This window comes from Chiloscyllium plagiosum, chromosome 12, assembly GCF_004010195.1.
Source record: "Chiloscyllium plagiosum isolate BGI_BamShark_2017 chromosome 12, ASM401019v2, whole genome shotgun sequence".
Lineage (NCBI taxonomy): Eukaryota > Metazoa > Chordata > Chondrichthyes > Orectolobiformes > Hemiscylliidae > Chiloscyllium > Chiloscyllium plagiosum.
Window position 1 is genome coordinate 12,117,242 of NC_057721.1, and position 25,946 is coordinate 12,143,187.

Sequence of the window (25,946 nt, forward strand, 5' to 3'; positions counted from 1 at the left end):
ACCCTTTATTTACATTTGGAGAGTTCCTGACATTGATCCAGCTTCCTCAGAGCCAGCTGAGTGAACAGAATCATCAGATCTGTCAGCCAGGGCTCCCTGAGTGGGGCTGTTAGTCTATTCCAATCAGGGAACCCATACTCCATAGGCTGACCTCATTACAATAATAACATTCCACCCCCCCCCCCTCTGAATCAGAGAACATAAGCCGATTATTTTTCTTGCAGCTTCTCCCAGCGTGTTTTAGCATGGGTCTGGTTCTTCCAACTCTGCCTTGGATGCAGGTGGCATTTTACACAGGAGCTTTCCTCTTGCATCCAGAACACCTTAGAAGAAATTCATTTTCTTCTTCAGGCAGCAAAGACACCAAGGCAGCAACATGTGCCACATCCATTTCAGATATGAAGGTCTCTTCAACACTTGGAGAGGGCGAATCTATGGGTTCCATCAGAATTTCTGACTGTTCCGAGGAGCCAGGCACGTTTTGCCCCCACCCCGTTTAAGGACTATCACACCTACATGAACTTTATAAGTCACTGGACCTGACCTTTGTCTCTTACTCATACTGTTTTCATGGTTCCTATGCAAAATTCTCCTGAAATAAACTATTTCTCTCACTTAGTGGAGTCTTGTGTCAGGCACTGATGTTCCTGATGCCATCACCACCCACAACTCCCCTCCTCCAAGTCTGGGAAGATCAGATTTAATTTGGTATGGAGCTTTCTCTTCATTAGGAACTCTGCTAATCCCTGCAGTTGCATGAGGGGTGGTCCTATAATCAAATTGACAATAGGACAGTTTGGTATCAGTGAAGCTGTAGGCTTTAAGTGTGCCTTCAAAGTTTGGACCATTGGATGATTGACAGTATGGAGCTGTCCTTTGATGCAGAATGCCATTCAACTTTAGGATTATACTCAAATGGCCCATTATCTGTGACCAACACTTCTGGGAATCAGTGCTTTGCAAAAAAGCCGCACAGTTTTTCTATCGCCATCTTTATATATGATAAATTAATTTTATGCATATCCCAACCACTTTGAGTGGCATCCAAATTGACCAAGAACATTCAGCCCATTAAAGGACCTGCATTTTAGACACATAAGAGAGTCCAGGGTTTACCTGGCGAATGTGGGGAAGCTGCTGGCAGTAAGTTTTGTCCTGGTTGGCACTCTGGGCACTGACCAACCAATGCAGAACCCTGGTGTTCAGCCAGTATCTGGTGACGACCTTTGCGCAGGATGATAATTCTTGCTTCCCATAATAATATGCCGTCCTCTAATGTGATCTGGTCTCTCCAGATCCAAAAAGATTTCAGCTCTGGGTGTGACATCCCTTTGGTTTCCCCATCATCCCCAGCTGTTTCAGTTTTGCCAGGATCAGATCATTCTGCGACCAAAGACTGATATTGTCAGCTGTGACTGGAAGTGTGTCCAGAAAATTTAAAACCATTGGCTCAACGGATCTGTATTTGCTATTTGGCCTCCTAGGCAATATTCCAACTTGTAATTATACATACTTAGTATATGGGTATAAACCCTTATGGGTATTAATTGTAGCAGACTTCTGGGAATCCTCATCTAACCGTAACTACATGTGGTTCACATCCAGCTTCTTGAAGGATAGCGCACACCCACCCCCACCAGTTTTGTGTATAAATCCTCTATGCGAGGGCTTGGGTATTTATCCACTGCAAAAAGTGGCTTACTGTTTATTTAAAATCCCCACAAAGGTGAACTGACCTGTCGGGCTTCATAATCGGTAGTTCAGGTGCTGCCCATTCTGCAAACTGGACTGATTCGATGATTCCTTCACTTTCCAGCCTTCTGATTTCTGTCTCTACTTTTGCCCGTAAGGTAAATGGCACTGGACAGGCTTTACAGAATCATGGAATTGCTTCCTGATCAACATGCAAAGTGACCTTGGCTCCTTGGATAGACCCCAGACCTTCATGAAAAACTTCCAGGTATTAAATGGTTATGGACTAGGCCAGACCACTCAAAACATTCATACGCAGGCAGCACAGACCATAACTTTGCAATTTGTTTCCAGATTAAGTTAGCGAGGTTGACTACCAGGTTTAAAACAGACAAAAAAAATCTATTCACAAAATTACACAATGAAACACGAAGAACAGATTAAAGAACACCTACAGAACTCAGTCTCTCCAAACTAGACTTAATTATGCTGTTCCGAATATATACAACAGTCCCAATAAACAAACCCCTTTTAAAACACAGTACAAAAAAAAGGGTCAGATGCTTACAGGTTGAAGTTAGAAGGGCAGAAGAAAGAGTATTCACACAGCTCATTGTTGAACTCCTCACCAGTTCTGGACTGAACTAAACTGCTCAGCTAGAGAGCTGATCACTCCTCTTTCATTCTACAGGTCACGCCTAAAACATGAACATTTTGGCCTGAAGTCTGATCTGTTTACATATCAAAAGGCTTCTCAAAATCCTTTTCATCTCTGTACCAAACCAGTCTGATCGGAGCCTGGTCTGGTTTATTACCCCTCTGAAAAAAAAAATCAAGGACAGAGTAACCTTGAACCAAGTAACAGATTTTAGAAAAAAAAAGGACTAGCTTTGCGACAACCTTCCGACTTGATTCAGACAGCCATTTTCTAATTGAAAAATGTTGAGCCAATCTCGGTGAATCTTTCTCAACCAATTTCGTCCCAGCAAGCTTGGGCTGAAGCCTTTACAACAATTACTGGTAAATGAACCAGCTACCTCTCATAACAGACCAGAACTGAACCTTCATCTGTAAAGGTTCCCCAATATAGGTTCTCAGTCTAGTGGAGGTCTAACACAAACTTAAGGGTTGGAGTCCAGAGTGACTTTTATTGAAAACTTTATTGAAGGTTCTGCAATCATTGAAACGGCTGCACTGTTATCAACTCCCATTAGAAACAAGTAATCATTTAACCAAATGATTATTCCATTCGGTTCGGATTTGGATGTTGCTATGCAATTTAACTGCTATAAACCAGATGTAGGCAGACTTTCCAAGATGTGCATTCTCCTAGGTACTGGCCGATGAGTTCTGATACTCAATTTACATCTAGTGGGACTCTTTTGCGATTTCGAATCCGCATCCTGGCAGCAACTATAATGGCTTGCTGGCCCAGACCTGAAGAAAATGTTACCCGTTTGGCCAAGGCTTGGTTTTGTTTTGGGTTTTTGCTCTGGGCTGACCTAGAGTCCCCATGTTCAGGATATGCCCTGAGTGAGGCTCTGCAATTGCCTCCACTCAGGTTGTTTTACCCAAAGCTCAGTTGGTCAGGTGAGAGTGTCCACTTCCATCTGAATATCCTGCAATATCAGGCTCGACTTGCTACATTTGAAAGGTTCCAATCTGCAACGTTGACTCCCCGCTCCACTGATGTTGCTTGACCTGCTGGACTTTTTCCAGCTTCACATTTTATCGACTCTCACTTTTCCAGAATCTGCATCCTCACTATCTCCAAGTTGCTGAAAACTACAAAGCCTTTTCCAATGACAAAGGCAGTTATCGTGCCTGGTTGAAGTGCATTTGGGACTCAGAACTGATAGCATTCAGAATTAGAGGGAGACTTGGGGTCATAGTATTCCTTAACTAAATCCAGCAACTCTTGAAAGGTTTAGTATCTGGTGCGTCAGGGAAAATTAGGCTCCTGATAACAGAAAAGCCAAAGATCACAAGCTGTCAGGAGAATTACTCGTTGCTTTTCATCTGCAAAGTAATTTGCCTGGAAAAAAAATGCATTCTTTCCATATTTTAGGCCTTGTCTTTGACAGCAGGATCAAGTGGGTCCAGCTTCCCAAATAATGGCATGATGCCAGAAATGCTTACCCCACATCAAACATGATCATTGCGAACAAATTTGTTCAGGGACATGTTTTGTTCTAGCAGCCATTGAAATAACTCCAAGAGACCAGTACCCCATCACCAACTCACCCTTTATTTATATGTGGAAGGTCCCTGACACTGGTCCAGCTTCCACAAGCCAGCTCTCAGACTGAACGAGATTTCAGACACTCCAGTTTACACCTATCAGCCAGGGCTCCCTGATTGCAACAGATTAACTGCCCCACTCAGGGAATTCATTCTATGAGGTCCACCTCACTGACCTCATTACAATCACTACAGTGACAAACCTGTTACTGAAAATTTACACGCTCAATTTGCCCCATCTAATTATATCGAACTTATAATTTACTTTGAATTTGAAATATTTGATCAGAACAATGTAGATTGTTTTGCGAGATATATTTATTTCAATATTTGTATAGGAGAAATCGGAGTGCATTGTGATCCTTTCCTCAACTTGAAGTTTTTTTTAAAACACCATACCCGTAGGCCGTGAAAACGAGGATTACTATAAAAGAGCTTCATCTGCTCAGGTGGTAGTGGTCCCAATACTCTCTGAATTGTGTAAAGCTGATCTATTTCACTTTCTCCAGGAAAAAGTGGCTGTCCATCACTTAGTTCTCCAAGAATGCAACCCACAGACCACATATCAACAGCCTTTCCATATGGAGCTCTACGAAAAAAAAGAGAAGAAAAACAAAACATACAAAGAATTATGTTTGTCTTAACATATTTTACCAGATAACTTGATTCAGACCCCATTTTGGGGGGTACTATGAGAGAATAGGGGTGTGGATATAAAGATGACAAACATTGTAAAATATCTGCAAGACAAAACTCTTGAACCTAGTACATGTAATTACTTCAATTCATAAGCAAGTACCATTATTAATTATACATTTTGTACTTATTAGAAAAGGTATTTTCATGCTATATAAAGTTAGACCTTTGGGCAATTAACTATGTCTGACAGCAACAAGAAGTGTCAATGCAACAGTGAAATATCTCTCCACCACTCTGTCTCATACAGTTACAATAAAATTTACAACAGCATGAAAACATTGGTCAGCTAAGCCATACTGCATACTGATTTCCACTTATTTCAAAATCTTATATTCATTGAACTTGATTAAATCCTGGCAAGCAACCGTGGTTGTGCTTAAATAGGTAAATAAAAACACACTTCCTTTATTACTCAAGAGATGTGGGCATTGCTTGCTGATCTAGCATTTGTTGCCCATCCCTAGTTGCCGCTTAACATAGAAGAATAAATGTTATGCATCTCAACATTCACGTCGATAGACTTTTGCAATCAAAAAATGTAAGATGCAGTCAAATCACCGAAATGACAACAACATGACCTACTTTTATTTGAAATGAACTGTGTCCTTGCATATTATCATCATGCTTCCATATATCATATATACTTGTGTACAAGTTTATCCCCTAAATTTTGGCATAAAAAAACTATTTTTCATACATCTCAAAGTCCTCCACCCTACATTTTCAGGGATTAAACCTTGAAAAGATATAATTTAGTACTCCATCAAAAAAAACACTTCACAGCATCTGGCACCTGAATCAATGATGAAAACAATCAATTCCACTGTTTTGTCATCTGACATCAAGAACAAGTGCAACAGTTGTCCTGCACTGGAAAATAGGCAAGACATGCAATGAGTATACAGGATGAACTTCAAAATGCCAGCAAACAACACCATCTCTGAGACTGTAGAGAAACATAGGTCCTCGTAAAGTCAACTGGCCACAAAAATACATGGCTCACTATCAATCTTGTTTGGGTAATGACAAAATTTAAGACGATGGTGATATTTAAGCACAAAGCTCTCATCAAAGAGAATTTTTTTTAAAAAAAGCATAGCTATCCATTTTCACAATGGACGAAGACAGTTGCAAGAACTGGCTCGAGGGTCTGAGCTAAGAAAGTGTAGAAAACAACATTATATTGAAACTGACAACATTCAACAGTTATACTGCAGCTACTTTAGTAATTAGTTTAACATTTCTCACATTAAAGTCAGTCAACGTTAAGTGAGGACTTACTGGATGACCAGTAAAGACAAATTGCAACCAGGAAAAGCCGAGTATTGGGACAAATTGCTCAGCGATTCAAATAATCAAAATTGATTTCAAACGATTTGAACACAAATTGTTGCAATTAATTTGTTCCAGTATATATTTATATAGCACTGGATAAAACAACGTTTGTAATGTTATTATATATAACATTATCAAAAATATCCATTGAAGCAACATTTTCTAACGTTATAAAGGTTAGAGAATTAAAAAAGGGATTTTTAAGTGTAGGTTTACTACATTACATTGTGATGGTCTTTGCTGGAGTTCATTTAGGCTCAAGTCAAGAACACGCATCAATGCATGAATAATATTCCCAGGTAAAAGTCCACGTTGACACTTTGAATTTCATTCCAAAAAACTGCCCTCAAATATTTGACTTTTGCAGGGTCTAAGGTATGTGAATAACTCTCAATTATAAAAGGACTAATTGCATGACTTCAATGCACTCCTAAGGAGGAATACCTTTTCACTTTAATGGAATTTTTGGAAAACCTGAGAAGGTAGTTTAGAATTTTCAGTTTGCTATATTAGATCTCTGACATCAGGAAATGGTGGTCCAAACATGCCATTAAATCCAGTATGAAAGTAAACTGGATGGAGGTTTGCTTGCTGAGCTGGAAGGTTTGTTTTCAGACGTTTTCGTCACAATACTAGGTAACATCACCAGTGAGCCTCCAGATGAAGCACTGGTGGTATGGCCTGCTTTCTATTTATGTGTTTAGGTTTCCTTTGATTGAAGTTATTTCATGTTCTGTTTCTAAGGGGGTGGTAAATGGAATCTAAGTCTGTGTATTTGTTGATAACATTCCAGTTGGAGTGCCATGCTTCTAGGAATTGTCATGCATGTCTCTGTTTGGCTTGTTCGAGGATGGATGTGTTGTCCCAGTTGAAGTGGTGTCTTCCTCATCTGTGTGTAAGGATACTCGTGAGAGTGGGTCATAGCTTTATGTGGCTCATTGTGTTCAGGCTAGTTTTCTGCCTGTTCGTCCAATGTAGTGTTTGTTACAGTTCTTGCAAGGTATTTTGTAAATTACATTAGCTTTGCTTGTTGTCTGTATAGGGTCTTTCATGTTCACTGGCTGCTATTTTAGTGTGGGAGTGGTTTTGTGGGCTACTATGATGCCAAGAGGTCAGAGTAGTCTGGCAGTCATTTCTGAGAAATTGGCGGACAGTGTCAGCAACAAACCCAAACAAGCAGACAAAACACGTCAGAAACATTTATCTAAAGAGCATTAGGTATTACCCACATGCTGCAGTTCATGATTGAAAGAGAAGTCTTTATGAATATGAAAAATTCGAGTACTTAGTTACAATAGTGCAACAGTGCTAGATTTATTTTCAATCTTTGTTTATTGGTCAACACTCTTCATACGCCAAACCAGGCATTAGAAATCTCTGTGACTACATTATCTCAATTTTGACAGTAATGTATATCACTGGATACAAAAAAAATCCTGAATCAGGATTAGTGAACAGCATAATGGTATTATACGAAGAGTACAAAAACTTTCAATTTACTAATCAGTTAAGGCTCAAATCAATTTTGACATCACTCTCAATTCTTATGTGTTACAGTCCTTAGCTCGAATGAACTTCAAATACAAAATCTCACTTGTTATCTATCACTTGGGTGGCATGGTGGCTCAGTGGTTAGCACTGCTGCCTCACAGCACCAGAGCCTTAGGTTCGATTCCACCCTCAGGCGTCTGTCTGTGTGGAGTTTGCACATTCTCCCTGTGCCTGCGTGAGTTTCCTCCTTGTGCTCTGGTTTCTTCCCACAGTCCAAAGATGTGCAGGTTAGGTCAATTGGCCATGCTAAATTGCCCATAGTGTTCAAGAATGTATAGGCTAGATGTATTAGTTAGGGGAATGGGTCTAGGTGGGATGTTCTTCGGAGGGTCGGTGTGGACTTGTTGGGCCAGAGGGCCTGTTTCCACACAATAGGGATCCTATGATCACCCAATTACAGAAAGATTTCAATGGGTTTCAAATTGTAACAGCTAAAATACTGCATCTAGATTTTCAGAAAATGTTAAACAAATTCTCTATTATTCCATTTTTTTCTGGTCTTATTTTTAGAAGTTATCCACTGGCAGTGCAAAATAGGAGAAGATGTCCTGCAAATAAGTTATTTTCCGGTGTTGCGTTCATGTATTTATAAAGAACACCAATCTCATAAACTTGGGACAGAATAAATTACTAAAATATTCGATTTATCATGAATAATTCAGTTATGTTATGTCATTCCAATGTGTGCTTAGCTCATTTTTAACAGTCCGCTGAAGTAATTTGCTATTTTACAATAATCTTCCAATTGACGACTGTCAAGTAGCTCAATGACTTACCCAAGTAGCAGCTCAGGTGAACGATACCACCTAGTGGCCACATATTCTGTGTAATTTGCATTGCTGCCCTCTGATAAATTCCGAGCAAATCCTGTATTATAAGAAGCCACAAATGTGAGCATGTTATGTACAATCTCGATTATCCAAACATCAATTATCTGAACAAAATCTCAAGGTACCGGACAATCAGCATTGGCAACTCAGCTTTCGGTTATCAGTTAAATGGTATTATGGCGTGCATAGCCAAATAACCAACAAATGTTCGGATAACTGGCACTCAAATTACCGTTTGCTTCTGGTTATCCGAACAATCAATTAACTGAACAAAATACTCCCCGCCTGTTCCGATAATCGAGGTTCTACTGTAATCCGAAAACATCCAAATGATGTAGATACAATTTTTAAGACATCAAATATCTAAGACTTCATATAAAGACTGTTCTTCCAAAAAAGATTATTTAGGGTTTCAATAAAATTAGACAGATGAACAGGACAGGAACGGAAAGTTGTGTGAAATTAGTTTCAATAGAAGTTATCTTGTTTACTTATTTTTGGCAATCATATTTTGTTAGAAATCTTATTTTTATGCATGCATAGGTGTCAACATCAACAAGTCACATTTATAAATCACTTGAAACACAGCAGACTCCGAATGACAGCATCATCAATGTATGTTTTTGACACCAAATCACAGGAGGAACTAGCAGATGGTCATAAGTTGGTCAGAAAATAGATTTTACATCTTAAAGGTGAACAGTTACAGTGAAAAGGAAATTTAGGGAGGGAATTTTAAAGTTGTAACCAAGGCAGTTGATAGCAATGTCACCAAAGGCAGTAGAAATAAAATCAGGCCAGAATTAAAGTAGTACTGAGATCACAGAATCCCTACAGTGTAGAAACAGGCCATTTGACCCACAAGTCCACACTGACCCTCCGAAGAGTAACCCATCCAGACTCATTCCCCTAACTATTACTCTGCTTTTTTCACTAACTAATGCCCCCAACCTACACATCCCTGGACACTATGGGCAATTTAGCATGGCCAATTCACCTAATCTTTGGACTGTGGGAGGAAACCGGAGCACCCAGAGGAAACCCATACAGACATGGAGAGAATGCGCAAACTCCACACAGACAGTTTCCCGAGGCTGAAATCGAACTCGGGTCCCTGGCTCTGTGAAGCAGCAGTGCTAACTACTGAGCCACTATGCTGCTCTAATGGTTTACAGGGCACAGAAGATGATAGAAATATTCAAGACAAAAACCAGGGGAAGAACTGAAAACTAAAACGAGAATTCTAAAATTGAGAAATTGTTGGATTAGGATCCAGAGTTGATCAGCAAGCATGGATTTGATGAATGAATGAGACTTGCAGCAAATTAAAAGACTTGAATGACCACAGTTTATGTGTCATTATTTTGTGGTACGGAACCCAAGTATGAATTGTTGAAAATATAAAAAAAATCTTTATCATGGCTTTTTATCTTGCATTCATCAGGACAATTTCCAACAATACCATTCAAAGGAGAAAAAAACAATATTTTTACTGCATGACAGGAGAGTGCTGATTGATTGGTTAATACTTTCATGCAGAATGAACAAATTAATAATGATAGTTAATTCATAACTCATAAGATATGGAGCAGAATTCGGGCATTTGGCTCACCAAACCTGCTCTGCCATTTGGTCATGGCTGATATGATCCTCACCTTCATTTTCCTGCCTTCTCCCTAAAACTCTTCAACCCATTATCAATTAAAAATCTGTCTAATTGCTCCTTAAATTTACTCATTGTCCCAGCATCCACCATATACTAGAGTAGTGAATACCACAGAATCACAACCTTTGCAAGTAGTAGTTTCTCCACAACTCTGTTTTAAATTTGCTACCCCTTACCATAACACTATGACCTCTCATCTCCACGTCTGTTTTATCCGTACTTTTTATCAGTTTGAATACTCAATTTGTACTCCCCTCATTCATCTAAATTCCAGATAGTAGAGGCCTAAACTGTTTGATTTCTCTTCATACGACAAGCCCCTCATCTCTTGGGTCAAACTAGTGAACCTGCTCTGAACTGCCTCCAAAGTCACTACATCAAGTGTCTACTTCAACACCAATAGCATCCAGAATAAGGTGGGTGAACTTGCAGCATCGGTTGGTAATTGGGACTTCGATGATGTGGCCATTTCGGAGACATGGATAGAGCAGGGACAGGAATGATGGTTCAGGTTCCAGGATTTAGATGTTTCAGTAAGAAGAGAGATGAGGAGAAAAGAGGGAGAGGTGTGGCATTGTTGGTCAAGACAGTATTACAGTGGCAGAAAGGACATTTGAGGACTCATCTACTGAGGTAGTATGGGCTGAGGTTAGAAAAGGAAAGGAGAGGTCACCCCGTTGGGAGTTTTCTATAGGCCCCCGAATAGTTCCAGAGATGTAGAGAAAAAGATAGTAAAGATAATTCTAGATAGGAGCAAGAGTAACTGGATAGTTGTTACAGGGGACTTAAATTTTCCAAACATTGACTGGAAAAATTGTAATCCGAGTACTTTAGATAGGTTAGTTTTTGTCCAATGTGTGCAGGCGGGTTTTCTGACACAATATGTAGATAGGCCAACAAGGGGTGAGGTCACATTGGGTTTGGTACTGGGTAATGAACCAAGTCAGGTGTTAGATTTGGAGGTAGGTGAGCACTTTGGTGATAGTGACTACCATTCAGTTGGGTTTACTTTAGGAAAGGGATAAGTATATAACATGGGGCAAGAGTTATAGCTGGGAGAAAACAATTATGATGCGATTAGGCAAGATTTAGGATGCATAGGATGGGGAAGGAAACTGCAGGGGATGGGCACAATTGAAATGTGGAGCTTATTCAAGGAACAGCCACTGCAGGCCCTTGATAAGTATGCATCTGTCAGGGAGAGGGGGAAGTTGTCGAGCAAGGGAGCCATGGTTAACTCAAGAAGTTGAATCTCTTGTCAAAAGAAAGGCGGCGGCTTATGTTAGGATGAGACATGAAGGCTCAGTTAGGATGCTTGACAGCTACAAGTTAGCCAGGAAAGACAGAAAGTGAGAGCTAAGAAGAGCCAGGAGGGCACATGAGAAGACTTTGGCAGGTAGGACCAAGGAAAACACAAACTTTCTATAGGTGTATCAGGAATAAAAGAATGACTAGAGTAAGATTAGGGCCAGGCAAAAGTGAGGACTGCAGATGCTGGAAACCAGAGTTTAGATCAGAGTGGTGCTGGAAAAGCACAGCAGGTCGGGCAGCATCTGAGGAACTGGAAAATTGACAGACATGGAGATTTAAGGTTTCTGCTCTAACTCAAAAAGTTTAATTAAACTCCAATAAAACATGAATCATACATTTGCTATCTGTAGTCTGAAATTAAACTGAAAGTTATCGATAGCACTGATATCACCCTGAAGGCATCAAAACAATTACATCAAAATTGGATAAAACTAAAATAGGCACTTGTAAGAGAAACATGTAGCAAGGAATTCACATACTTTTACTTCGCCAGATCACAAATATTTGCTATGGAGAAGTTTGCAGAATGGGTTGGCCAAATGCACCTGATACCAAAGGCAGCACAAAGAGACAAATTGATCAGGCAAAAAAAGATACAGGATCGAAGTGAAAAAAATGAAAAATAAAAGAAAGCAATCTACACTGTGATGAAAGGTATACATTTTCTATACATTAATATCATTTTTTGAGTTCAGGATTTCAAAAGAGGCAAGATAGTTATTGATTATTTCTACGAGAATATTTTTCTTTAACAAAATGTCAGTGAGTCCTTCCACAAATGCTGTATTTGTTACCAAAGTAAAAAGTAATAGTAACATTGCCATAGTCCCAGAGGACCATGAAGCAGTAGTTCAACTTGAGGGTCACCTCAGGCAAGGAGGGAGGTTGAGAAGGGACATTCATGTTAACTTTAGCCAGTACAGGAATTGAACATGCTACGGTCATCCCTCCACACCACAGTCCAGCCAACTAATCCAATTGTCCCCCATTAGAAAGGAAGTGAGTATAGATACTTGTGGTGCTCATGGAAAGATGTCTATATTGCTGGGCCTGTGACAGGTGAGATAAACATGCGGAGGTATTTGATTTGTTTTCAGTTCAGAAGAATCTTTTGAATTTAGTTGAGTATGCAGCAGGATGAGTTTGTAATCAAGTTTAATTTCTCTCCAGGGAGGATTCAGGGCATTTCAGCAAACAAATCACCTCAGCAGAAGGATTTAGTTTGGGAACCTTTGAAACCAGGAGAGCTTGGTTAGAAATCTACAAGTTATTAGAACAAAGTTTAGGCTGAAACTTGTGAACAATCCATTTCTGCAGATTTGGAAAAGTCTCATCAAATAGTCTCCACAGTGGAAAGAAAAACTGTCAGGAGTCATTTAAGAAGAAACCTAAAGAGTTGAGCTGGGGTGTAATATGCTTGGGCTGGAGTCTCCATAGAGGGTAGTACTGGGAAACAAATTAAAACTTTGTTCTCCTGTATGTTTTGAGATCTTTCTATCTTTTATATTTAGAAAGCGTTCTTGTGTAATGAACCCATGTTCTCTTCTTAAAGAAAATCTGCCATCTGTGAATATGCCTCAGGGATTAGAACACCACATTAAATAATTAAACAAGTTAAAAAAAAAACTAAATCTGGGATCTGACATTGTGAATTGTACCACCAGGTGGGATTATAAGAATATTTATGCTGGATGGGGTGTGTTAATTCAAGTAATGTCATGGTTAATAATTTTAATCTCTACTTTGATTTGAACCGCAAAGTTATGAGTTTCCTAATGTCTGTATAAGTTTAATCAGAAAATAGACCAATCCAACAGACAAACAGCTTTCAGGTTCAATTCCTGGTCACTTGGTTGTGGAAACAAAAGATTCCGGTTTTCATGGAGTCAGAACCTCCAAACACTCAATTCTTCAGGAGAATGCAAGAAAGGAAGAGCATTAAAATATCAGAGTGCAAGTTATGCAATAAAATTCAATATTTGTTTTGGACAGCGGTCAGCAAAAATGTATGCTCTAAATAGAAATACGCAAAATTAACTTTAATTACCACTCTGTTCCAGCACTGCATGAATTTCCGGGGATGACTGCTGCTGTGAAATTTTCTCAATAAGTTTAATGACTATTCGTTGCACTCTTCCTCTCTCTTCCCTTAGCTATATGGGTATCCAACAGTGAGGATGTTGGAAACTTACCAAGTCTTCAACTGGATTTTGACAAGAATCTATACCCTCTATATCCAACTTTCTACACACATCACAAGTTGTTGCAATTTGCATTATGAATGAATGCTAAGAGAAAAGGCTGGGCAGATTGACATTATACATCACTTTAAAGCTATGCCCTTTTCTGTGTGACTCTTCATCAATGCTATCTGTTCATGATTTTGAAAACCTCAATCAAATCTCGTCTCAGCCTTCTTCTCTGCAGGGAGAATAATGCCAACCTTCTCAATCTATCCTCATAATTAAAGTTTCTCATTGTTGGAACCATTCTTGTGAAACACTTCTACACTCCAATGCATTCAGATCTTTCCAAAAATGCAGTGCTCATAACTGCAGAATACTCCATCTGAAATCTAAAAATGTCTTGTACAAGTTCATCATCACTTCCGTTTTTGTACTCTTAGTCTTGGCTTTATTAATAGAAACTACGTTATGTTTCATTAACTGTTCTCGCCACCTGTCCTGCCATCTTCAATGAGACGTGCACACATGCACCCACATCCATCTGCTCCTGCACCCACTTTTGAATTGTATCCCTATTTTATACTAGCTTTCAATGTTCTTCCAACCAAATTGAATCATTTAACTTCTTTGCATTGAATTTCATTTGCCACTTATCCACCCACCACTTATCTACCAACTTGTCAATGTCCTTTTCGAATTCCACTCCGTCTTCCATGCAATTTACAAATTTTCCAAGTTTATCGTCATCTGCAAACTTTGATTTTGTCATCCCGTACACCAAGATCCAGATCATTTATATCAGACCAAGAAACATTAAACAAGAAGTATTCATAAGTACTCAATTATTCAATCACAATTTAAGACTTAAACAATATAGTACATTATAAGGCTACTAGCTGCTGAAAAATCACAATATATTGTGCTACACATGAGCAACATCAAGACGACAGGAATAATGACTGGATACTATTGAACTGCAGATACAAGGTTGATCTGTGGAAGAATAGGAAAGAGCCAAATCAGGCACGACACATTGGGGATGGGGTGGGAGAAAAAGAAATTCCATGAAGATGTGGGACTATGCAAAAACGTAGCCAGACAATTGTGAAGTGGCATTGTCATCTGCTGCACAGAGGGAAACGTCTTGGTGCAGGTGGTGGAGACGGGACTCCCAGGAAGAGGAGGAGGATGGCCCAAGTTCACTGAAATAAGTGAAGTAGCAAAAATGTTAATTGCAATAGTACTGGAAGAAGAATGATATCTGACAAGAGCAAATGTAGAAAGGTGATCAACTGCATTGTGGTGACCACAATTAACATAGATGGTGAACAATGAGGAGGAAAAATTATTATGGCAGAAGCAAGAATGAAAGTTTTCATCAAATTTTTCAGTTCATAAATAGATCTAGACTGATATTAACAAATTTCAAAATAGGTTACATAAACTAAGCAATAAAAGCAATTTAAACAATATCAAATTAAATTCATCACAACCCTAAGCAATGGTGAATCAGGTACCATACAAAATACGTAAACACTATTGTACAACAAGTACATACAAGGTAGAAGCAGTGTAAATGTGTCGGAAATAAGGACAAAGGGTGTGTTCTCTGATTAACAGTATATGACAAGTCGCTGACTTTTGCGGCGAGTTCTGTTTTTGTTCCATAAAAATATTAATTCAGGGAAAAAACAACAAGATTTATACCACATCAAAGGAGAGTGCGGATTGCTGGGAAAGTGGACTCAGAGAAGGAGAAAGTGAGGACTACAGATGCTGGTGATCAGGGCTGAAAACGTGTTGCTGGAAAAGCGCAGGTCAGACAGCATCCAAGGAACAGGAGAATTGACGTTTCGGGCATTAGCCCTTCCTCAGGCTTATGCCCGAAACGTCGATTCTCCTGTTCCTTGGATGCTGCCTGACCTGCTGCACTTTTCCAGCAACACATTTTCAGCTCTGACAGAAGGACTGTGACAGAGGTGTTGGTATGGAGAATGCACCGATCAATGTTGCTTGCAAATCCAATCAGATCGAATGGATTGGTTGGAGAGACAATTAGATGCAATGAGAAATTTGCAACAACAATGGTATGTGATGGATGGCAGTTATAGGAAGGGGGGGGGGAAAGTCACAGATACAGTCACATAGATGGGTTAACTCCAGGAAAGGTAAAAGAGTTAGGCAGTTAGTGCAGGAGTCTTCTGTGGCTATCTCCATTTCAAACAAGTATGCGATTTTGGAGAATGTAAGGGATGATCGATTCACAGGGTAACGTAGCACGAACAGCCAAGTTTCTGGTATTCAGACTGGCTCTAATTCCCGGAAGGGTACTTCGGGTTCCAAGAGATTTATTGTGTTAGGGGACTCTCTAGTCCGAGGTACAGACAGACTGTTCTGTGGCCAGCAGTGAAAAATCAGAATGGTATGCTTCTTCCCTGATGCCAGGATCAAGGATGTCTCAGAAGGTGCAGAATGTTCTCAAGGGGGAGAGGAGCCAGCAAGAGGTCATTGTCCACATTGGAACCAAAGACATAGGTAGGGAAAAGGTTGAGATTCCGAAGGGAGATAACAGAGCATCAGGCAGGAATTTAAAAAGGTGATCCTCGAGAGTAGTAATATCTGGATTACTCCTGGTGCTGCGAGCTAGTGACGGTAGGAATAGGAGGACAGAGCAGATGAATGCATGGCTGAGGAGCTGGTGTACGGGAGAAGGATTCACATTTTTGGATCATTGGATTGCACCTAAATTGGAAGGGGACTCATATCCTGGCAGGGAGATTTGCTCGAGCTGCTTGGGACGATTTAAACTAGTAAGGTGAGGGGCTAGCATTGGAACCCAGGGAGATAGTGAGGAAAGAGATCAATCTGAGACTGATACAGTTGAGAACAGAAGCGAGTCAAACAGTCAGAGCAGGCAGGGACAAGGTAGGACTAATAAATTAAACTGCATTTGTTTCAATGCAAAGGGCCTAACAGGGAAGGCAGATGAACTCCGGACTTGGTTAGGAACATGGGCCTGGGATATCATAGCAATTACAGAAACATGGCTCAGGGATGGACAGGATTGGCAGCTTAACGTTCCAGGATACAAATGCTACAGGAAGGATAGAAAGGGAGGCAAGAGAGGAGGTAGTGTGGTGTTTTTGATAAGGAATAGCATTACAGCTGTACTGAGGGAGGATATTCCCGGAAATACATCCAGGGAAATTATTTGGGTGGAACTGAGAAATAAGAAAGGGATGATCACCTTATTGGGATTGTATTATAGACACCCTAATAGTCAGAAGGAAATTGAGAAACAAATTTGTAAGGTGATCTCAGTTATCTGTAAGAACAATAGGGTGGTTATGGTAGGGGATTTTAACTTTCCAAACATAGACTGGGACTGCCATAGTGTTAAGAGTTTAGATGGAGTGGAATTTGGTAAGTGTGTACAAGACAATTTTCTGATTCAGTATGTGGGTGTACCTACTAGAGGAGGTGCAAAACTTCACCTACTCTTGGGAAACAAGGCCAGACAGGTGACTTGAGGTGTCAGTGGGGGAGCACTTTGGGGCCAGCTACCATAATTCTATTAAATTTAAAATTGTGATGGAAAAAGATAGACTAGATCTAAAAGTTGAAGTTCTCAGCTGGAGAAAGGCCAATTTTGACAGTATTACACAAGAGCTTTCAAAAGCTGATTGGGGGCAGATGTTCCAGGTAAAGGGACGGCTGGAAAATGGGAAGCCTTCAGAAATGAGATACCGAGAATCCAGAGAAAGTATATTCCTGTTAGGGTAAAAGGAAAGGCTGGTAGGTATAGGGAATGTTGGATGATTAAAGAATTTGAGGGTTTGGTTAAGAAAAAGAAGGAAGCATATGTCAGGTATAGACAGGATAGATCGAGTGAATCCTGAGATAAGTATAAAGGCAGGAGGAGTATACTTAAGAGGGAAATCAGGAGGTTAAAAGGGGTACATGAGATAGCTTTGGCAAATAGAATTAAGGAGAATCCAAAGGGTTTTTACAAATACATCAAGGACAAAAGGGTAACTAGGAAGAGAATAGGGCCCCTCAAAGATCAGCAAGGCGGCCTTTGTGTTGAGCCACAGAAAACGGGGGAGATACTAAACAAGTATTTTGTATCACTACTTAGTGTGGAAAAGGACATGTAAGATATAGAATGTAGGGAAAAAGATGGTGACATCTTGAAAAATGTCCATATTACAGAGGAGCAAGTACTGAATGTCTTGAAATGCATAAAGGTGGATAAATCCCCAGGACCTGATCAGGTGTGGAAAGCTGCGGAAAGTGATTGCTGGCTTTCTTGCGGAGATATTTGTATCATCAATAGTCACACGTGAGGTGCCAGAAGACTGGAGGTTGGCTAACGTGGTGCCACTGTTTAAGAAGAATGGTAAGGGCAAGCCAGGGAACTACAGACCGTAAGCCTGACATCGGTGGTGGGCAAGTTGTTGGAGGGATTCCTGAGGGACGGGATGTACATGTATTTGGAAAGGCAAAGACGGATTAGGGATATACAACATGGCTTTGTGTGTGGGAAATCATGTCTCACAAACTTGATTGGGTTTTTTGAAGTAGTAACAAAGAGGATTGATGAGGGCACAGCGATAGATGTGATCTATATGGACTTCAGTAAGGTGTTCGACAATGTCCCCATGGGAGACTGGTTAGCAAGGTTAGATCTCTCAGAATACACGGAGAACTAACCAATTAGATACAGAACTGGTTCAAAAGGTAGAAAGTGGTGGTAGAGGGTTATTTTTCAGACTGGAGTCCTGTGACCAGTGGAGTGCCACAAGGATCGGTCCTCTACTTTTCGTCATTTATATAAATGACTTGGATGCGAGCATAAGAGGTAGAGTTAGTAAGTTTGCAGATGACACCAAAATTGGAGGTGCAGTGGACAGCGAAGGAGGTAACCTCAAATTACAATGGGATCTTGATCAGATGGACCAATGGGCTGAGAAGTGGCAGATGGAGTTTAATTCAGATAAATGTGAGGTGCTGCATTTTGGGAAAGCAAATCTTAGCAGGACTTATACACTTAATGGTAAGGTCCTAGAGAGTGTTGCTGAACAAAGACATCTTGGAGAGCAGGTTCATAGCTCCTTGAAAGTGGAGTCGTAGGTAGATAGGATAGTTAAGAAGGCATTTGGTATGCTTCCCTTTATCGGTCAGAACATTTAATATAGGTGTTGGGAGGTCATGTTGCGACTGTACAGGGCATTGGTTAGGCCACTGTTGGAATATTGTGTGCAATTCTGGTGTCCTTCCTATCGGAAAGATGTTGTAAAACTTGAAAGGGTTCAGAAAAGATTTAAAAGGATGTTGCCAGGGTTAAAGGATTTGAGCTACAGGGAGAGGCTGAACAGGCTGGGACTGTTTTCCCTGGAGCGTCGGAGCCTGAGGGGTGACCTTACAGATGTTTACACAATTATGAGGAGCATGGATAGGATAAATAGACAAAGTCTTTTCCCTGGGGTCGGGAAGTCCAGAACTAGAGGACATAGGTTTAGGGTGAGAGCGGAAAGATATAAAAGGGACCTAAGGGACCACCTTTTCACGCAGAGGGTGGTACATGCATTGAATGAGCTGCCAGAGGATGTGGAGGAGGCTGGTACAATTGCAACATTTAAGAGGCATTTGGATAGGTATATGAATAGGAAGGGTTTGGAGGGATATGGGCCGGCTGCTGGCAGGTGGGACTAGATTGGGTTGGGATAACTAGTCAGCATGGATGGGTTGGACCAAAGGGTCTGTTTCCGTGCTGTACATTTCGATGACTCTATGACAGTTAACTGTTAGTTTTTGTTAAAATTCTACACTGATTACCAATTTAGGATTGTCAATTTGGCCTGCATTTATTTGAAACTACATAAATTAATACACTGGGCCTTGCTCTTTGTGGACAGTGACGAAGATGATCCAAGATTACAAAGAGATCTTGATTAATTGGGCTGGAGTTTAATTTGAATAATTGCGAGATATTGCATTTTGTAAAAACAAACAATTAAAAGTAAAATGTTGGCCAGTGTTGTCGAACAGAGATGTCGGGGTTCAGGTATAGTTCTTTGAAGTTTGCATTACGTAGATGAGATGATTTAGAAGGCATTTAGCATGTTTGCCTTCATTGCTCAGACCTTTGAATATGAGAGTTGGGATATATATTGAGGATATACCAGACATTGGTGAGGCCTCTTGTGGAGTACTGTAACCAGTTCTGGTCATCCTGTTATAGGAAGGATATTATTAAGCTGGAGAAGGTTCAGAAGCGATTTACCAGGGTGTTTCCAGGAATAGAGAGTTTGAGTTATAAAGAGAGGTTGGATTGACTGGAACTTTTTTCACTGGAGTATAGGGTGTTTTTATAAAATCATGAGTGGTATAGATAAGGTGAATGGCAGGTGTCTTTTCCCTGGGGTGGGGAATTTCAAGACTAGGGGACATATTTTTAAGGTGAGAGGAGACAAGAGTTTAAAAAGACATGACAGCCAATTGTTTTTACATAGAGAATGGTTTGGGTGTAGAATAATTTCCAGTGGAAATAGTACAGTTACAACATTTGAAAGACATTTAGATAAATATATGAAAAGGAAATTTTGGAGGGATATGGGCGAAGCACAGGAAGGTGGGACTAATTTATTTTGGGATTATGGTTTGCATGGACTGATTGGACAGAAAGGCCTGTTTCCATGCTATCTGACTATGATTGTAAATGATAGTGCTTGATTGTTTACAAATTGTCGGCATTAACTATTTACTTCACTTGAATCCCTACAAATAGACATAGAAGTGCCCTGTAGTGATGCAGCGGTAGTGTCCCTGCCCCTGGACCAAGAGGCCTGAGTTCAAGTCCCACCTACTCCATAGGTGTGTAATAACATCTCCGAACAGGTTGATTAGAAAAATAAGTTAAATAATAAAAGAAAAGACAAATCTTATTTGTTTGATAGCAAAAATAAATGTAGGGTCAGATGTTATATAGCATCTGTGTGGGGAGAATTGAGGAACCATAAAGATAAAAACAAAACATAATGGGAGTTATATACAGGCCTCCAAACAGTAGTCAGAATATGGAGCACAAGATACACCAGGAGATAGAAAAGACATGTAAGAAAGGCAAGTTTAGTGGTCATGGGGGATTTCAATATACAGACTGACTGGGAAAATTAGGTTGGCAGGGGATTGCATGAAAAGGAATTTCTGGAATGTTATGAGATGGCTTTTTGGAGCAGCTTGTGGTGGAGCCCACCCGATTAGCCAGACTCTTTCGGTACAAGGTAAACTTTTCCAATATCTGGAGCACTCCCAACAGGTGACATAAATCTATGATGTTGAGCAAAAGACCTGGAAGTGACATGAGAGAATTTTTTTATAGGCAACAAATGTCAATGGTGGAGTGGATAAATTCAACAGTTGCCTTCAAAAAGGAATTAGGAAAGTAGTTGTAAGAGAAAATTTGCAGGAAAATAGGCAAGTAGATAGGAGAGTGCCTTAGTTGGTTGTTCTTTCAAACAGACAGCCTCCAACTGGTTCAGCCAGCATTCTACACTGCTCTCGGTCTTCTATGATTCTAAATGAGTTGTGGATTCAACTTCTACAGTCTCCAAAAGAATTTGATAAAACTGACAACTTTATGTAGCTTTTGATTAGATCTTTCAATGCATTTTGATGCACCATCCAAATTATCAATTTTGTCAATGATCAATTATTCAATGTGTTTATTAGACATGGAAAAAAATAATTATGACTTACCAAAATCACACAACTTTAACATATCACTGTAGCTGATTAAAAGGTTTTCTGGTTTGATGTCTGAAAAAAAGAACATATTCCCATTGTTAGTTAACCAGGACTTGAAATAGGATCTCATCTGACAGAGAGTTCTGAAAAATGTTCTTCACCAAATTGAACTAGAGTTAATTTGTTTTCAGAGTGAAGATTATACAAAATGGAATTCACAAGGGCAAGCTAACCTGCATATCCCTGAAATAATAACCTCGAGAAACCTCTGCAAATTATTCCAAAGAACCAACAGCTGACCATGATTTACTTGTCAACAAAAGGCATTCTTCTCTACATTAATCTTTTTACATGTGGAAGTGCCAAAATTACTTGCTCTTGGTATGTGAATACTTTGCATCAAAGATAAAAGATGCATGCTGCAATTCATCACAGATTAACTATTGAACACGTCAACTCTTGTCTCCTAGTCAATGGCTACTGGATGAACAAGACAACTGAGAGCAGATTGTTCAGTATTCATATTAGAGACCACAAGTTTGGTTGAGTTCAGAATGGAGGTGAAGTAGGACAAAAACGTTTCAAATCTATTTGAAGTATTCACCTTAAAGGAGCCTATTGCAGGGATCAGTTTGTACCTGACATGGAACTGAGCCACACAGATCGAGATGGCTTAATTTCCAGACTGTGCTAAGTGCATTAATTTTAATTGATCGGTTATAGCACAGACACTGTCATTGACCTCAATGACCTGAGATCTGGGGGTAAAGTAAAGCAAAAGAATCAGCCTGAAATCCCATCCCAATTAACGTCTATTAAATCCTGCTAAAACATAAACCATTAGCTCGTGGATGGGTGTATCAATTCTCACTATGAAGCCTGCTCTGCCATTCTGATAGATCATTATTGAAGTCATCTTGGCCTCAACTGATTCCAAGACGGTGGCAGAGTAGGGCTCCTGAACGAGAGCCCAACCATCCTGACCACTTTTCTTTCCTTTGTTCTTGCTTATTTCTCTTTTAATTTTAGTTCTTTTTAGTCTTTTTTCTCTCAACTCACCTTCTGGAGGGAACTCAGCTGCGGATGCAATTCAACACAAGTTCAACAATTGACAAATTAATTTACAATAATATTTGATGTTTTGATCATTGCAAAAGTAGCACAATGCTGAGTGAAATCACCTGTTCATAGAAATCCTATGATAACAAGTTTAAGTATCAAGATACAATTTTATTTTTTCAAGTAGAAAATAAATACTTTTGGAGTAGTTACCTCGATGAACAATGTCATTCTTGTGGCACCAGTGAATTGCTTTGATTAGTTGGTAAATGTAATTTCGCACTTTTTCAGGTTGAACACCATTTGGCATCTCTTCAAGTAATTCAAGCATATTCTGAAAACCAAACAAACATATTCTTTACACACCACCATGAAGTGTGTTACTTCACACAGCAGTTAAACAAAAAAGTGTTGAATTTAAAAATGTCGCTGTTGGTTTCTGCCTGCATTAGAAAAACATATCACAATGATTTTCTTAAAATGGGAAAGTCAAATCTTAGCTTTACAGTAGAAATTAATTCATTATTTTTTTTTACCAGAAATACATTAAAATATTTAAATGGGCACACTTTTATTCGAGGGCTGATCAAGAGAGTAAAATAAATTAATTCATTCACTTGAGATCATGCATTCCAAATCATTGTTAAATCTCTAAAACATATCTTCCGCAGTTTTTCTCCTCAATATCAAAGCTATTTTTGGGCACTCCACTGAAAGTAGTGAATCAAATTGAGGTCCAATTACACACACACAAATTTGGCAGCAGTTTTTTTTTAAAAAGGCCATTTGTCACATTAGCCTTAAGTGTGAGATTTTAAGAAAACATGAGTGGTCTCTTGCTCATCCATGATTTTGTATAATTTTACCATTGTCAGCAAGGCCTACAGTAGTCGAGACCCAAAGATAGGGAATTCAGTCTGAAAACCATCTGGCCTCTCTCAAGATGGCTTTAAGATGTTTTGAAGGTGCTTGGTCAAACAACCGTCATCTGCCTGACCATTGTGCATGTCTTGACGTCAATTTTTAACTGATAATGCCCCCGAGGTGCCTACGATGTTTGTGAGCTGTTGCCAACCTCGTCTTCACCTGTGCACTGGTTGCAAATTTCCAACACTGATTACTGGACAGCGATCATGACAGCAAGCTAGGGTTCTTTTTCTTGTCTTATGCCCAAACTAACTTAGGAAACCCTCTTACTCCAATCAGCCCTTCGGCTAACACCTCCTAGTAAATCAAAGGTAGAAAATAGAACTTTTGAAGCCTTCACAGCTGACCATGTCATGCAAGCCATTTACATTATAATCAAGTGGAAAATATTTCCCAACTATAGATGCTGGAGAAGCCACCTCTGAAATCAGGCAGAAAAGTCTCTAACTTAGAAGTTGCTCTATTATCACTCACCTTCTCCACATACTCAAACACTAAATAAAGTTTTCCTCTTCTTCGAAAGGCCTCCTTAAGTTCAACAATATTTTCTTGTTTTAGAGTACGGAGCATTTTAAGCTCTCTTAAAGTTGTCTCCTTAACTTCCTCATTTTCTGGGGAAAAAATATTAATTATGAGATGCGATAACTTTATTTATCCTTCAGGTATGTAAAACATTACACTTTATTTAACATAGTGCTAATTAGTTGTTTAAAAACTTTTGCCTGAAAGTAAGCCAACATAACTTTTTTTGACTTCTTCCAAAATTGCTTTTCTTTTCCATTGAGAATAGAAAAGGAATTATAAGGCTTTAGATGCCAACATCAAGTCAGTCTGACACGAATTACAAAACTTTACATAGGTTTTATCTTTCATGTATTGACGCCCTATGTTTCCAAAAATGCTGGGTTCTTGATTAGTGATGAAGAGATTGACCGAATTTACCTTGCAATTCATGCTTGATGCTCATACATGTAAGGTTCTCCAACTGCTTTTCATAATGGATCATTTCAACTCAGGTGCACAGTAACATTTTTCCAAAGAACACGTGAATTAAACAGTCAACTTATTTCATAATTTGTTCACCTTTAAGGGTTAATAATTGGATTGATGGAGATTTGCTAGTGCTCATAATAGTAAAATATAGCAGACCTGTTACTCAAATAATTATTTTACTGAATCATAATTTCTCTCAAAAGATCTGTAACCTCCCTGGCATCAGAAAATTGATCAAAGTAATTTAGCAATCTTTACGATCCTGTTAACTTTCAGAGATGCTTTATCTAAACCAGATGAGTCCATACAAATTAATAATATAACAATACACACAAACCCAATCTGCTCTTCTTTGAGCTGCAATCAAGGATTTAAGGTAAGTCGCATTCGAAAAAAAAATCTAAGACTCAGGAAATAGATAAAAACTCTATAATCAGATTCTGTGTGCTCCAATTATTTCATCTGATGGTATTTCCACTCCAGGGATCAAAAAAGTTATCTCCCTTACGACAATATTTCTCCTGATAGTCACTTCAAATATTGGGCCTCTAACAACATATCAGAATGAAAACAAGCATAAAGAATATAAGGAATAAGGACTGAACATAAAAAGGTCCTTAAATGTAGACAAGATACCTCAAAACAACCAATCCAATTATATCAAATTTCTGGCTCAAATGCATGGCCAGCCAAAACTTTTGATGTATTGTTGCCTTTAACTCAATGGCATGTGACACATTCTTTCGGGAACTCATTTATCAACTCCTACCTCTGAGTGCTACAAATGAACCATAAATCACAACCAGCTCAACAAAGCAATTCACCAAACTCAGGCAACATCTCTAACCAACAGGTAACCAGCTTTACCCCAACCACAAAGGCATCATTCAGTATCATATGGTGATGGTTTGTACTGCGTTGTCAACTCTGTGTGAAGCATCTGCTACTGTGGTTCAGGAGCCCCACTCTGACATGACAGTCTCTGTGATATTTGCTGCAGAGGTATATCGTGAGTTGAGATGATGTGTGGTTTGGTGGTCTTTTTTCTTCCCCTCAGAGTTATCTCCTTGGCCAGCTGAGCTTTTCATTTCTGCTCCCCACTTCCAATGCCCTTCCAAATCAGCCTCCAAATACTATGGCTTTCAATGCAAATATTCTGATAGAGGTATGGACACCCAGTACAGAAAACCTTTAGGTATGTGGTCATCATCCATTCAATGAACACAGTTGTCAGTACAGATGCTGTTGCTTTCGCAATGAGTGCATCCTGATGGAATTAGTGTACTCCAGGACCTCCAAGTTGGTGACCCAGCCCTGCCAAGAAATATCTGAAAGCCTTAGACTGGCAACTGCACATCCCTTTTTCCCTCTCCTCCCCTCCTGGCACATTCCTCTACCATAGAGTCACAGCATGGAAACAGACCCTTCGGTCCAACCCGTCCATGCCGACCAGATATCCCAACCCAATCTAGACCCATCTGCCAGCGCCCGGCTATATCCCTCCAAACCCTTCCTATTCACATACCCATCCAAATGCCTCTTAAATGTTGCAATTGTACCAGCCTCACCACATCTTCTGGCAGCTCATTCCATACACGTACCACCCTCTGCATGAAAAAGTTGCCCCTTAAGTCTCTTTTATATCTTTCCCCTCTCACCCTAAACCTATGCCCTCTAGTTCTGGACTCCCCCACCCCAGGGAAAAGA

At 39.7% G+C, this 25,946-nt stretch overlaps 2 protein-coding genes across 9 annotated transcripts in view; one reads left to right on the forward strand and one right to left on the reverse strand.

Moving 5' to 3' along the window:
* rs1a (retinoschisin 1a) overlaps positions 1-25,946 on the forward strand; it is a 203,723-nt gene that overhangs the window by 65,936 nt on the left and 111,841 nt on the right. For 2 of the 4 annotated variants that reach the window (XR_006313124.1, XM_043700481.1), the window contains one exon: positions 1,851-1,961. The exons of 1 other annotated variant lie outside the window; for it this stretch is intronic. Coding sequence is in view for 1 of the 3 variants with exons in the window: in XM_043700481.1 (XP_043556416.1) it covers positions 1,851-1,898 (48 nt within the window). In the remaining 2 variants the exon portion in view is untranslated. Of the gene's footprint in view, positions 1-1,850; positions 1,962-4,442; positions 4,521-25,946 lie in introns of those variants that run through there. One more of the 4 variants, XR_006313126.1, reaches the window with a different exon arrangement.
* The window catches only part of cdkl5 (cyclin-dependent kinase-like 5), a 156,360-nt gene that overhangs the window by 53,378 nt on the left and 77,036 nt on the right, over positions 1-25,946 (reverse strand). For all 5 annotated transcript variants that reach the window (XM_043700477.1, XM_043700475.1, XM_043700476.1 and 2 more), the window contains exons 5-9: positions 23,721-23,857; positions 22,533-22,653; positions 21,273-21,332; positions 8,295-8,385; positions 4,333-4,522 (exon numbers count right to left, since the gene is read on the reverse strand). In XM_043700477.1, coding sequence (XP_043556412.1) covers positions 4,333-4,522; positions 8,295-8,385; positions 21,273-21,332; positions 22,533-22,653; positions 23,721-23,857 — 599 coding nt within the window. The remainder of the gene's footprint in view (positions 1-4,332; positions 4,523-8,294; positions 8,386-21,272; positions 21,333-22,532; positions 22,654-23,720; positions 23,858-25,946) is intronic.